Genomic DNA, 14,241 nt, shown 5'->3' on the forward strand with positions numbered 1-14,241 from the left:
CTCGCAGGGAAAAAAACACAAAGCACTTGTGTGATTCAGTGACTGACACACACACACACACACACACACACATACATACATACATACATACAGTCTGATCAATACTTATTTTAAAAGAACAATATACATAATATTACTGTATGCTCCACACATTCACACATGAGAAAGGGACCTTGCAACTCTAAATTATTCCATATCTGTTTTGGAACATGGTTTCTAGCTGGTCTACGCTGGTTATTAATTGGTGTAAGCTGGTAGACCATGTAAGCTGGTAGCTGGTAAGATAGATACAGTAAGTAACAAACCAGCTACCAGCTGGTGATACTAGCTTTAAGGGATAGTTTACACAAAAATGATAAGTCTGTCATTTATTTACTCACCCTCATGTTGTTCCAAATCTTTGGGTGCATTTCCTAAAAGCATTGTTAGCTAACTATGGTCGTTAGTTCCATTGAACTCTTTTGGTAACGACGGAACTTGCGACCATAGTTGCTTTTTGGAAATGCACCCCTGGTTGGCTTTCTTTCTGTTGCAAACCAGAAAAAAATATATTTTGAAGAATATTTCAATTGTTTTTGCACATAGTGAATACAGTGTTTTTGCACATTAGTTGGGTGCAAAACAACATTGTACTAGGACTGTGCAGTATTAACAAAAATTTGATTTTGTTGTTAAAGGGATACTCCACCCCAAAATGAAAATTTGTCATTAATCGTTTACCCCCATGTCGTTCCAAACCCGTAAAAGCTTCGTTCGTCCTCGGAACACAATTTAAGATATTTTGGATGAAAACCGGGAGGTTTGGGACTGTCCCATTGACTGCCAAGTAAATTACACTGTCAAGGCACAGGAAAGTATAAAAAACATTGCCAAAATAGTCCATCTGCCATCAGTGGTTCAATCTGAATTTTATGATGCGACGAGAATACTGTTTGTACGCAAAGAAAATAAAAATAACGACATTTATTCAACAGTTCGTCCTCTCTGTGTCAGCATAGCGCCATTTTGGAGAGCATCCGATGGATGCAAAGTGCGTAAGCTATTCTCTGTCATCAGTAACGCATGGATACGCTGTTTCCGTTCAAATCAAAGCGTAAATAAACGTACAATATGTATCCATGCGTTACAAATTCACCAATGAAAGGTTAGATTTTTGTACATTTAAACAAAAAGAAAAGATCAAACGGATTAATGATACAGATTTATTTTCACAGACACCTTTGATCATATTTACCAAGGGTATGAATAATTTTGAGCACAACTGTATTATAAAATATATATTTTTTGTGTTCCACAGAAGAAAGAAAATCATTCAGGTTTGAAACTATGTCAGTGTGAGTAAATTATGACAGATTTTTCATGTACATTCCTAAACACACAGGAACTTGCACACACCTCCAACAGACCTCATCATCGCATTGGCTGTTGTTTGGGTCACCCTGACTGCCAATAATTCCTTGCCCTTCCTGGCCTTTAGGATAATTCTTCTCCAGTGCTTCAGCCACAAGGAAGGGTTCAATCTCATCTCATTCCTATTTATTCCAGATCATATTGAACATATTGATTTCTTCCTTTTAAGTACAGCTCTCTCCTACCAAGATGTAGTGCCCTGATTCTGAGCAGACAGGCAAAGATATCATTATGCTAAAAATATCATTTATTTTAGTCTATAAGCAAGTAAAGTAAAAGCTCAGTTCAGGTGTTGTTCGTGCCGACTGCATTGCTGCAGCAAAACAATGCTCTTCTACGTTTGGACATGTGTGTAACCACTGTCACCGTGAACTCCTAAGCAACGTCAGATCGAACTGAATGCAGAATATCAATGACCATCCTGACACTTGAGCGCTCAGAGGGATAAAGTGATCCAATTAGGCTTTCATTAAGCTTTAATGAAAATGCATAACTACATGGCTGCTGGGTGCAGCCCTGTTATTGTCTCTGGAGAAATGCTAGGCATGTGTCACAGTGTTACATTAGCACACAAATAATATATCAAAACCACTTCAAGTATGCCAGGCTAGTGCATGATCCATCATCCCCTTGTACATACTTTAATGCTGCTGAAGCCCAAGGGCCACAAATCAACAGTGGATTGATACAGGGAATTCAATCCTTGTGTCTTCCATCTGGAAATAATGTATAGAAATCCTGGGTGCAGGGCAGAATAAAACAATAATCTGCAAGAGGCCCTGTGTTAATAAAAGACACCAATGCAGAAGAAATAATTAAGGCTGTAAATCAATGAAAACATTTTATTGAATTGAATATAATTATATATCTTATGCTTAGCTGCATTTTTGAACCAAAACTACTGTACAATAAAAACAGTATTGTGAAATACAACCTGAATTCCGGAAATGTTGGGACGTTTTTTAAATATCAATAAAATGAAGACTAAAAGAATTTCAAATCACATGAGCCAATATTTTATTCACAATAGAACATATAGAGCATAACAAATGTTTAAACTGAGAAAATTTCAGAATTCATTTCAAATTTGATGCCTGCTACAGGTCTCAAAATAGTTGGGATGGGGGCATGTTTACCATGGTGTAACATCTCTTTTTTTCAAAACGTTTGAAGACATCTGGGCATCGAGGTTATGAGTTTTGGTGTTGGAATTTGGCCCCATTCTTGCCTGATATAGGTTTCCAGCTGCTGAAGAGTTTGTGGTCGTCTTTGACGTATTTTTTGTTTAATGATGCGCCAAATGTTCTCTATAGGTGAAAGATCTGGACTGCAGGCAGGACAATTCAGCATCCGGACTCTTCTACTACGAAGCCATGCTGTTGTAATAGTTGCAGTATGTGGTTTTGCAATGTTCTGCTGAAATACACAAGGCCTTCCCTGAAATAGACGTCGTCTGGAGGGTAGCATATGTTGCTCTAACATGCTGGAAGGTCTCACTCATATTTAGCCCGGAGGACACGGTGTCCGTGATTTCCAACAAGAATGTCAAATTTGGACTCGTCTGAGCATAGAACACTTTTCCACTTCGAAACAGTCCATTTTAATGAGCCTTGGCCCACAGGACATGACTGTGCTTCTGGACCATGTTCACATATGGCTTCCTTTTTGCAAGATAGAGCTTTAGTTGGCATCTGCAGATGGCACGGTGGATTGTGTTTACCAACAGTGGTTTCTGGAAGTATTCCTGGGCCCATTTAGTAATGTCAATGACAGAATCATGCCGATGAGTGATGCAGTGTCGTCTGAGGGCCCAAAGAACACGGGCATCCAACAAAGGTCTTTGGCCTTGTCCCTTACGCACAGAGATTTCTCCAGTTTCTCTGAATCTTTTGATGATGTTATGCACTGTAGATGATGAGATTTGCAAAGCCTTTGCAATTTGACGTCGAGGAACATTGTTTTTAAAGTATTCCACAATCTTTTTATGCACTCTTTCACAGATTGGAGAGCCTCAGCCCATCTTTACTTCTGAGAGACTCTGCCTCTCTAAGACATCCCTTTTATAGCTAATCATGTTACAGACCTGATGTCAATTAACTTAATTAGTTGCTAGATGTTCTCCCAGCTGAATCTTTTCAAAATGTCTTGCTTTTTCAGCCCTTTGTTGCCCTGTGCCAACTTTTTTGAGACCTGAAGCAGGCATTACATTTGAAATGAGCTCATTTAGTGGATAAAAGTGTAAAATGTCTCCATTTAAACATTTGTTATGTTCTATTGTGAATAAACTATTGGCTCCTGTGATTTGAAAATCTTTTAGTTTTTATTTTATTCAAATTTTAAAAATGTCCCAACATTTCCGGGAATTCAGGTTGTATTATTACAATTTAAAATAACTGTTTTCTATTTTAATATATTTTAAATTGTAATTATTCCTCTGATGGCAAAGCAGAATTCTCAGAATCATTACTCCAGTCTTCAGTGTCATGTGATCCTTCAGAAATCATTCTAATATGGTGCTTAAGAAGCATTTCTTCTTATTATCAGTGTTGAAAACTGTTGTATTGATTCATATTTTTGTGGAAATGGTAATTCTTTCCATAACAATGAAAAGTCAAGTCTTTACTGTCAATTAATTTAATGCGTCCTTGCTAAATAAAAAAAAAAAAACTCATGTTGTTCCAAACCTGTATAATTTACTTTCGTCTGTAGAACACAATAGAAGATATTTTGAAAAATAAAAAAAAAGTGAAAAAAGTGTTTTTGTCCATACAGTAAAAGTCAGTTGGGTCCAGTGTTGTTTAAACCTCAATATTCTTCAAAATACCTTTTTTGTTTTTTCACACTCATACAGGTTTGGAATTAGTGAATAATGATAGAATTTTTACTTTTGTTTGAACTACCTTTTAAGTTATGAATTCGATTTGTTTCCAGATGCTACATTTATCACACACTGTTTTTCCACAGACTGTCTTATCGAACTGGGCAGGATACAGCCAACTGTGACACATGTCGTAACAGTGCCTGCATCATATACAGGTGAGTCTCTGATATTATATCTGAATCTTTTATCTTGACCAACATTTTTATACTTGTTGAATTATTTTTTTTCATTGGAGTTTAATCTGAATCCTTGAGTCAGAGATTCTTTGTGTACTAAGGCACACATTTGTACAAGTGCAGCTGCAGTGTCCAAACATATTGTCAAATTTGTCTCTGTTGCAGTAAAGCTTTGAAGAACTAAAGAGTATAAAATCATGCTGTTAGCTTGAGCTCTTCTACCAATAAGAATTTTCAAGTGTAAAATGAAAAATATCATGACTGAGTTCCTTTGATTCATCACGCATATGGACATACATTTTTACCAGACCAACTGAAAAATCCACTCAGAAACTGTAAAACTAGATCTTTTTCTTTTCTTCAATGCAAGTTAAGTAGCTAATGTAATTGTATGATTCTCAGAAACATAACCATTCCTTTTAAATGAATGGGTTTGCTGTTAATTTTGTTATAAAAGCAATAGTTACCCCCATGTCATTTCAAACCTATATGGCTTTGAAACCCAGAACGCTGCAGACCTATATTACACACACACTCATGGCTATGTTTTCATTACTGTTTGTTTTGCAGAAATATGCTTGCACCTGGGAGCAAAACACAAACATTTTGCCTCTCAAGCATTTTTGTATTAATTCATTTACACATTGAAATCTAATGCAGTGACATGTACGTAAAGTCATGCCATCTATCATCAGACAAATTCAGCATTTCACCGCCAACCAGACAACCCTGGAATACATTAGGCTACTTGGGTCAGAAAAGAAATCAAAAATATGCAATTCAGTTTACACAGTGAGGGAAGTCAAATACACACAGATATGCATGCTGTATCAGCATGTCAGCACTCTTTGAACACCGACCCAGTGGACTGGAGTTACATTACAATAGACAAGAGCTAAAACACATTCACACAAACTACAGTACACTATAATGCACACATAGTAATTGGTACTGTTGATTATTTAGGTGTAATTAGTAAATTAAAGGAATTTTTAATCAACAGTGAAATCTGTAAATGTTATTTTCAAATAAATATTATTATTACTATATGTAATTATATTATATTATATTATATTTTATTATATATTTCTATTTAAATCATACAGATTCGGAACAACATAAGTAAACAACATGAGTAAATATTGCCAGAATTTTAATTTGTGGTTAAACTGTCCCTTAAAGAGACTTTATGAAAAGTACAAATAAAAAGTCAATTGAAATCTGAGATTTTGCACTAGTGAGATATGATATTATTGCTTACATCTGTATTGAATGACTGTTTATTTGATTGTTAGTATGTTTATCATGAATATTCATCTGTTCTGCTCAGGGGTGCTTCCGTTTGTTAAGTAAACCATGAAATTGAAGGATCTGATTTGTAAAATCTGTAATTGGTTTTGATTCTCAGAAACAGTTCACGGTGGAAAGACAGTGGGTTTGGGTGAGCAATACTGTGGTGTTAAATTGCAGTTCAATGCCTTTTCCAGAGATCCCCTGTAACCTACTACTGGAAGGTTCTTACAGAAGACACACTGTGACATTAGTATGAGAAGAATACTGAGCAGAAACAGAGAGAGACATGTATTGGAGGATGATGTGGTTGTCATAGTTACCAAAGTGATGAGGTGGTGAAGAGGGGAAAGGTGCTCCTAGCTTTGTTTGGGGTTAGTGAATCAGAGCAGTCTGTCTATGAATCTATGTGTGCATGTGGTCAGACAAAACACTTCGTTCTACTCTATAGGGTCTCATGAACCACTTTCAGTAGCTGATACCAATACCAGTGAAATTTCACCAGTTTCTGTACCAATTGTGAATTCACATTAAAAAAATATTCATTTATTGCCTTTAATTTGGTCTTTTCACTTATTCGGCCGAACACGGAAAGAGCTTTTTTTGCTGAATAATTTGAGTTGCCGAACATTCGGTTTATCCCTACTGCTAATTACATTAAAATTAGAAAATGTAATGAGCAGTAATTTTAAGTTTCGACTTGGTACTTTTGACATTACAGAACACTATCCAACTGCTCACAAATCCCAATGGACAAGAGAAGAAGGCCTACAAGGTCAAAGTTCATTGTTTATTCAGTGTACTCCACATGACACACAGAGGGTTTAAAATGGATGCCAGCATGGTGTAAGATACCTCTCGCTGTTCCTTCATCACAACTTTCTCAAAGGAACACAGAAGGCACTGTAAGAGAGCAGCATGCTCCCAGCAAACAACCAACTAGCTGGCTGCAGCATACTGTGCCACATTGTTGTTTTAAACAATGGCACATCCTTCTTTCAACCCAAACTATTTAATGTGTATTTCTCTTCCAAACATTGGCAACAGTGAAAGCTTTGAGTGAGCTTTTGAGTATTAAGACACTGAGTACTGAGTACTTTGAATGCTACATTGGAACTGTTTTTTTTTTTTGTTTTGTTTTTTTTGTGAAATGCTATATTACATTACATCATATTATTATTCTGCTCCGGGTGTGTGTTCACGGTGTGTGTGTGTGTTTGTTCACTACTCACTGCTGTGTGCACTTGGATGGGTTAAATGCAGAGCACAAATTCCGAATATAGGTCACCATACTTGGCCACACGTCACGTCCTTTCCATTAATATTATATTATATAATTTTTTACTTTATTCACCCAATTTTAATTACATAAATTTTCTATGTTCTAGACAACTGGCCTTAATCTGTGAATTTATACACTGTTAAATGTATTGAAAATGGCATTAGAAATATTCATGAACAGTTAAGCACCTTCCTGCTAATACGGACTTACGGAGAGTCCAACCATGCAAACTTGTTAAGAAAATTAAAAATAATGATTCAAATAGCAGATTAAAAAGGTATTCTAGGAAAAAAGGTCAGCACTTGCAGTTTTCAGTAAAATGCACAAAAAAAATGGCAATTAAAAAAATGACCCTGATTTTCTTTAGCTGTGTATAGTGAGTATAATAGGCGACTTCCAAAATATATATTGTGGGTATTTCTTTTTTCTGAACCTTTAGTGCGCTTTTATGGAGTCTTGATGCTTGATTCTCATTTCACATTTGCATCAGTTCAACTAAGTTCAGATTCTTTGTGCTCTTGTTTTGGAACGAGAGCATGGCTACAGAGATACTTAACAAATGTCCAGTGCACCAGAACATATGGCAAAAACAGCATCGGCTTTATAATCATAGGATTATAATCAATCTTAATTCCTCACTGAACCATAAGACTTGCTGAATATGTTCTCAAAGCTGAGCACGTGCACAAATTGGTTAAAAAATAAGCCTACTTTGCAGGATGAGGCCTTGCACTGACAGTTAATGGTGTCACTGTTAAAGCATTAATAGAAATATCATAGGAAACATTCTGTCATCATTTACTCACCCTCATGTTATTCCAAACCTGAATTAAATGTTTCTCTTTTTGTGGAAGACAAATAAATAACCCAGTTGTGTGAAGATACAAGAATGTAAAATAAAATAAATAGGTCAGCTGCATAATATATGGCGATGCAAACAGCAAAACCTCTGTGCATATAAAGAAAAAATAGTATCAGCATGCCCAAGTGCTTCAAAGCATTTGCACCTGTGCATACATCATTGTACATACACTTTATTTTTATATTCTCATACGTCAAAATATTGAAGCCAGCATGGTGTGATTTTGCTGCTATGTCTCTGTAGTTGGACACATACTGGGAGACAGATAGCGACGGAACGAACAGCCCGACCTGTGGCCGTCCTGCCGCAGCCTCTGTCCTCGGGGTGCGCTGACAGGAGACAGGCATGACTCATTCATCAGAAGTAGGAAAAAAAATAACCATTAGAGTTTTGAAATAGTGGCAACCATCAGTTTTTCTTGCACGGTGTCCAAGATAACTCCCTGTGGTATTCCTACAGTTCGCATTTAGCACCTTTTTTCCTTCCAACTTCATTTATTTTGTGTCACGTCTCACGGCAGCCCAGTGGGTATCTACAGACGCTTGGCAATATCCTTCCTGCTAGGAGCTTATGAAAAAGGCCCATTAATGGTGCCAAATACAGTTGTGGTTTGTTCCATTTGAATCTGTATATGGTATTTTAAATGTCTTTGTTTTTTTTTTCCAAGTGGATTACTGTAAGTGTCTTGCATGCATCATTTATTGAGATGGTGTGATGCAGATATCCTCCTCTCACTTTCAAAGGCTGCAATATTTCTCATTATAAGCAGCAAGTCAGTTTCCATTAAGTATTTATGAACCAGGAATAAACTGGGTAAATCGTGTGCTTTGTGCAGGCTCCAGATGATTTCTCAAAATGTAGGAAAGTGTCCCCGTTCTCTCTGTTTTTCTCAGCCTAACACCCTTGCAGTTCAGAGAAATGCAGCTTAATCACAATGGCTGTGCTCACACAGATGCAGAATACAATCGTCAATCGTAACAGTTTGGTTTACTAGCAAAAGTGACAATTGCGTTTTATATTCAGACTGGCTAACTTCAATTTTTAGGGCTCACAAATGCATTTTATGTAAAGTTAATTTTTATATTTTTAACCATGCATCTTCATAAAATTGTACTAATTTATGTATTTTAATCAAACATGATGGAATGTTTAAAAATGAGACAAATCAACTGATCACAGAATTTATACTAATACTAATTAATGTTAGTGCTGTTGTTTTCTCAACATGATTATGTCACTTCCTCGAGCATTATACCTTCCTGGAGGCTTTTTGTGGTTAAAAATGAATGGAAACTGATAGTAGCTCTCAACCATGGGACCGGGGGCCACTAGGGGGCCTCAGGAAACTAATTCCAAAATATTAACTATATTAACTATACACAACTAAAATATTAATCTATACAGTGTGTTCCAAAAGTTTGCGACCACTAGTGATTGATTTGATTGATTTAACAATTGAAAAAAAATACTTTTAAAGCAAATGTACATTTGTTTGGAAAATGTACAAAAATGTCAGAATTTTACATGCATTTTTAATTATTATTTCTTTTTTACGTTTAAAGAACATTTGGACCCCTCAATATATGATAAAAATAAACATTAAACATAGTGCATAGGACTGACCCAGAGAGTGAACATTCATAAGTTTGGATGGCGGCGCTCACCAGAGCCGAACACTGTGCTGCACTCAGCACAAATAAGCAGACTAGTTCTTTACTACCAAACAGAGGAGAGGAAACGGAAGACAAGAGGAAGTCTGATTGTCTGATTGCCAAAAATCTCACTTCCTGCCCTGAGCTGGCAGAGCAGCCAGTGAAGAAGTGCTGATTGTGATGCCATGTTGTTGGCTTATAGTGGACTGGACAAGTTCACTCTGCGGCTGCCTTCTCAAGGCAAGCACAATGTGGCCATTCGTCACCTGACGGGCCCCGTCCTTCAGAATCACCTCAGCCTGTCCTGTCCACACGGCACCTCATGAATCCAGACAAATGGACACAAGCGGGTCACGTGTCAGGTTGGTGGAGGACGAGTGATTAGTTTGAATGAGAGGTGGCAGAGATAACCAGCAATGTGCACAGCAGGGATGGACAGCAGTGCCGCTCGAGCAGAAATTACGGACGGAGCTTGATAATAATCCACTCACTTCAGTAAAACCCTCAGAAATGATCCAGCTGATCTCTCGAACCAGCCTCCGCTCACTTGGATAAAAACCTTTAGGCCTGCTTCTAAAATCAATTGCTATCTTGACTCTTACTGGAACATAATATTTGACATTGATATTTGTCTAAGATTGAGCTTTTCCTTTACTACAGCCTCTCATTGACTGAACCTATTACAGTTTGTCCCTGCGGTAAAATGCTTGAACATAATATCTGTGGCGTCTGACAGGCCGGGTTTGTACCCTGTCATAGACCGAAGCTCATGGCTGAATGTTTGTATACCTGAATAAAGGATGACGTTCAGTGTTACTGTGATTAAATATTTAGCTCCATGTCTACAACCTTCCTGAGTTTGACCGTATGTATTTTTGTGTGCGTATGTTTCTGCATTACAGTAAAGCAGTCAAGCAAATAATTGAGCAAGAACCTGGGTCACTTATATTTGATGTTAACAACAGCGAGTTATTTCAACAATCACCTATTTATACCTGCAGTGCTTTATTAAAAATCAATTTCACATTAAATTCCAGTGAATTTACTGGAAGCTAAAAGGACAATTCACACAAAAAATTAAAATTCATTTACTCAACCTCATGTCATTTCAAACCGTATGACTTTCTTTCCATGGAACATAAGGAGATGCTTTGCACAATGTCCAAGCTGCTCATTTCTAAATTTTTGGGTGAGAAATATTTAAGAGGAATATTTACATATTTCATGTTTTAAAATTATGTTTTGTTAAAGTGTCTATTAAAATGTATACTTTGCTGTTCTTTTTGATAAAATTATATGCATTTGGAACACTTACACATACAGTACACACTAATTTAAAAGTTTGGAGTACGATTTGTGACCCTGGACGACAGAACCAGTCTTAAGTGTCATTTTTTTGAAATTGAGATTTATACATAATCTGAAAGCTGAATAAATAAGCATTCAATTGATGTATGGTTTGTTATGATAGGACAATATTTTGGCTGAGATACAACTATTTGAAAATATGGAATCTGAGGGTGCAAAAAAATCTAAATATTGAGAAAGTCGCCTTTAACGTTGTCCAAATGAAGTCCTTAGCAATGCATATTACTAATCAAAAATTAAGTTTTGATACATTTACGGTAAGAAATTTACAAAATATTTTCATGAAACATGATCTTTACTTAATGTCCTAATGATTTTTGGCATAAAAGAAAAATCTATAATTTTGACACATACAATGTATTTTTGGCTAAAATATACCAGCGACTTAAGACTGGTTTTGTGGTCCAAGGTCACATTTGTTTGAAAGTTTGAAAATCTCAGACGATCACCAATGTTACAAAAAATAAAACATACAATAAAAACAGTAATATTGGTAAATATTAATACAATTCAAAATAAGTGTTTTTAAAATAGAAGTGTATAAATATAATGTATAAAAATGTATTTTAAAATGTAATTTATTCCTGTGAGGGCAAAGCTGAATTTTCAGTAGCCATTACTCCAGTCTTCAGTATCACATGATACTTCAGAAATCAATCTAATATGCTGATTTGGAGCTCAAAGACATTACTTATTATTAATGTTGAAAACAATAGTACTGTTACGTTCTCTGGTATATGAAACTCACGAAGAGCAGGGAATCCACACTAACAGTCTTTAATATAAATCCACTTGGAAACAGACAGGAAAAACTCATAATCCTAATAAATAATATACTCATAATAAGGCATAATCCCAACAAACTGGTAACATAGACAATAACTGGCAACTGAAACGGGGAGAACTCAGGATTTAAGAACACAAGGACTAATGGGATAATTAATGACACAACAGGTGGGAACAATGAACCAATCAAGACACAGGCAAAACTAGGTAACAACAGAAACTAGAAACACACAGACATGTAGAAGGAGACCTGGAGGAGGGCGTAGAGCAGGAGAGAGGTCAAACTAAACACAGTACAAAAAACAAGTCCATGGGGGAGTAGATGGCGGGAGGAGCCATGTAGTAGCCGACAACTTGGTGGTAGAAGATACCCTGGGGACGACCGACAGAGATGCAGCTATCAATGATGGAGACCCAGATGGAGCCGATGAACGCACAGCCGATGGTCCTGGAGACCGAGGAGGAGCCGCGACGACAAGCGTTCGAGGTGGAACCGGAAATCCTGAGGGCAGAGGCTGAGCCGTTGGGACCGAGGACGAAGGCGGAGCCAGGGGGGAAGGAGGAGCCAGCCGAAGCCGCAGGTGCATGCAGGTCGACAACTGACCAAGACGGAGCCGATGGTTTCCGGTGGAGCCGAAAGGAGGAGCCAAGGCGGAGCCGAAGTGTCGACAGGCCGAGGTGGAGCAAGGGGCGCAGAGGCTGGGGGCAGAGACAGGGGATCCACAGGGCTGGATGAAACAGCTGGCCTGCAGACACTTGGCAGAATATCATTACTAATATGGGCTGCTGAGGGGCTGGAGGACAGTAGCTGAACAGGGGCTGAGTAACTGGCTGACTGAGGAGGCGGGAGAGGGAGGCTGGGTGGAAAATCAGGGGATACTGGAGATACAGGGGGCTTAGGGTTCACCTCTCCAAAAAACTCAATCAGGACCATTACAATAATGTCCAAGCAGAATTGTTGTGTACCAGCATCCACTCCACAAAGGCGGCGAAATCCTCTTTAGGACCGCCTGCTGGAACGCGTGCCTTTGACCGCTCGCTCAGGCTGGTGTAATAAAAAACACAGAGCGAGCAGTCTGGATACTTAGTAAGGAACGCGAGCTGAATAAAGTCCAGGGTGTGAGCTTTCAGTGGGCGATCTCCCTGCTCCAGGCAGAGAAGTTTTACAGGGGGAAGGTCCATGGGAAAAATAAACAAACAAAAAAGAAAAAACGCCGCTCAAACAGTTTTGGGCCAGTTATTCTGCTACGTTCTCTGGTATATGAAACTCACGAAGAGCAGGGAATCCACACTAACAATGATGGAGACCCAGATGGAGCTGATGAACCATAGTGCCCACGCGCAGCCGATGGTCCTGGAGACCGAGGAGGAGCCGCGGCGACGAGCGTTCGAGGTGGAACCACTTAAATCCACTTGGAAACAGACAGGAAAAACTCAGGCCTAATCCCAGCAAACAGGTAACATAGACAATAACTGGCAACTGAAACTCAGGACTTAAGAACAATTAATGAACACAACAGGTGGGAACAATGAACCAATCAAGACAGGCAAAACTAGGTAACAACAGAAACTAGAAACACACAGACATGTAAGTGCTGCTTAATTAATTTTGTGGAAACCATGATACAATTTTTTTTCAGGATGAATAAAAAGTTCAAGTTCAAGCAGCATTTGTTTATAACACTTTAGAATAGGGAACACTTATTCGCTATTAACTACTACTTTTCCCTCAATAAATTCTTAATTTGCTGCTTATTAATAGTTAGTAAGGTAGTTGTTAAGTTTAGGTATTGGGTAGGATTAGGGATGTAGAATAAGTTCATATAGAATAAGGCATTAATATGTGCTTAATTAGTACTAATAAATGGCTAATATTCTAGTAATACGCATGCTAATAAGCAACTAGTTAAGAGACCTTAAAATAAAGTGTTACCCATTTGTTTGAAATATAAATCTGTTGTAACATTCACTTTTGGCCAGTTTTATTTATTTAATGACCTTAAAATAAATTATATATATATCCTTCTTCATTTTAACAAAAACATTTTATAGAAACTATAATGCCATTCTAATGTTAAATCTTGTAATAAATATATTATTAGAAATGCTTACAATTCCATTTGAAGCTGTCCAACAAGTCTAATCTTGTACTCATATCATAGCTTGTACATTTATTTATTTATTTGTATAGTAGGAATTTTCCTTTTTCAACAGTAAAAAGGATGTTTGAATTGAATGCGGCTGTTACAGATTGATTGCATTTGTTGTTGCAAAACCCCATGTTGCAGAAGAGAAAATAACTCTTCTTAGGATAACATTAAGACATCATCTCCATTCTGAACCAGGTTTGCAGATCCTGCAATTGATTGCTGTGCATTGTTCACCAGCCACCCATATGTTTCATACACCCCTGCTGGTAGTGTGCACAAGGTAACTGCTCAGGTTTTTCCAGTGATTAATTGCTAAGCATATAGTTTAGCTCAACCCGGAGCAGAAACACGCTGCTGTTCCATTCTCTTTCACGCTCAGAGAGT

The 14,241-nt window shown here is 37.5% G+C and overlaps 1 protein-coding gene across 1 annotated transcript in view; it reads left to right on the plus strand.

The window, feature by feature from the left end:
• The window catches only part of insyn2ab (inhibitory synaptic factor 2Ab), a 39,239-nt gene that overhangs the window by 21,316 nt on the left and 3,682 nt on the right, over positions 1-14,241 (plus strand). The window contains 1 exon segment of the mRNA XM_058748449.1: positions 4,375-4,446. Coding sequence (XP_058604432.1) covers positions 4,375-4,446 — 72 coding nt within the window.

Source organism: Onychostoma macrolepis, chromosome 17, assembly GCF_012432095.1.
Source record: "Onychostoma macrolepis isolate SWU-2019 chromosome 17, ASM1243209v1, whole genome shotgun sequence".
NCBI classification, from domain to species: domain Eukaryota; kingdom Metazoa; phylum Chordata; class Actinopteri; order Cypriniformes; family Cyprinidae; genus Onychostoma; species Onychostoma macrolepis.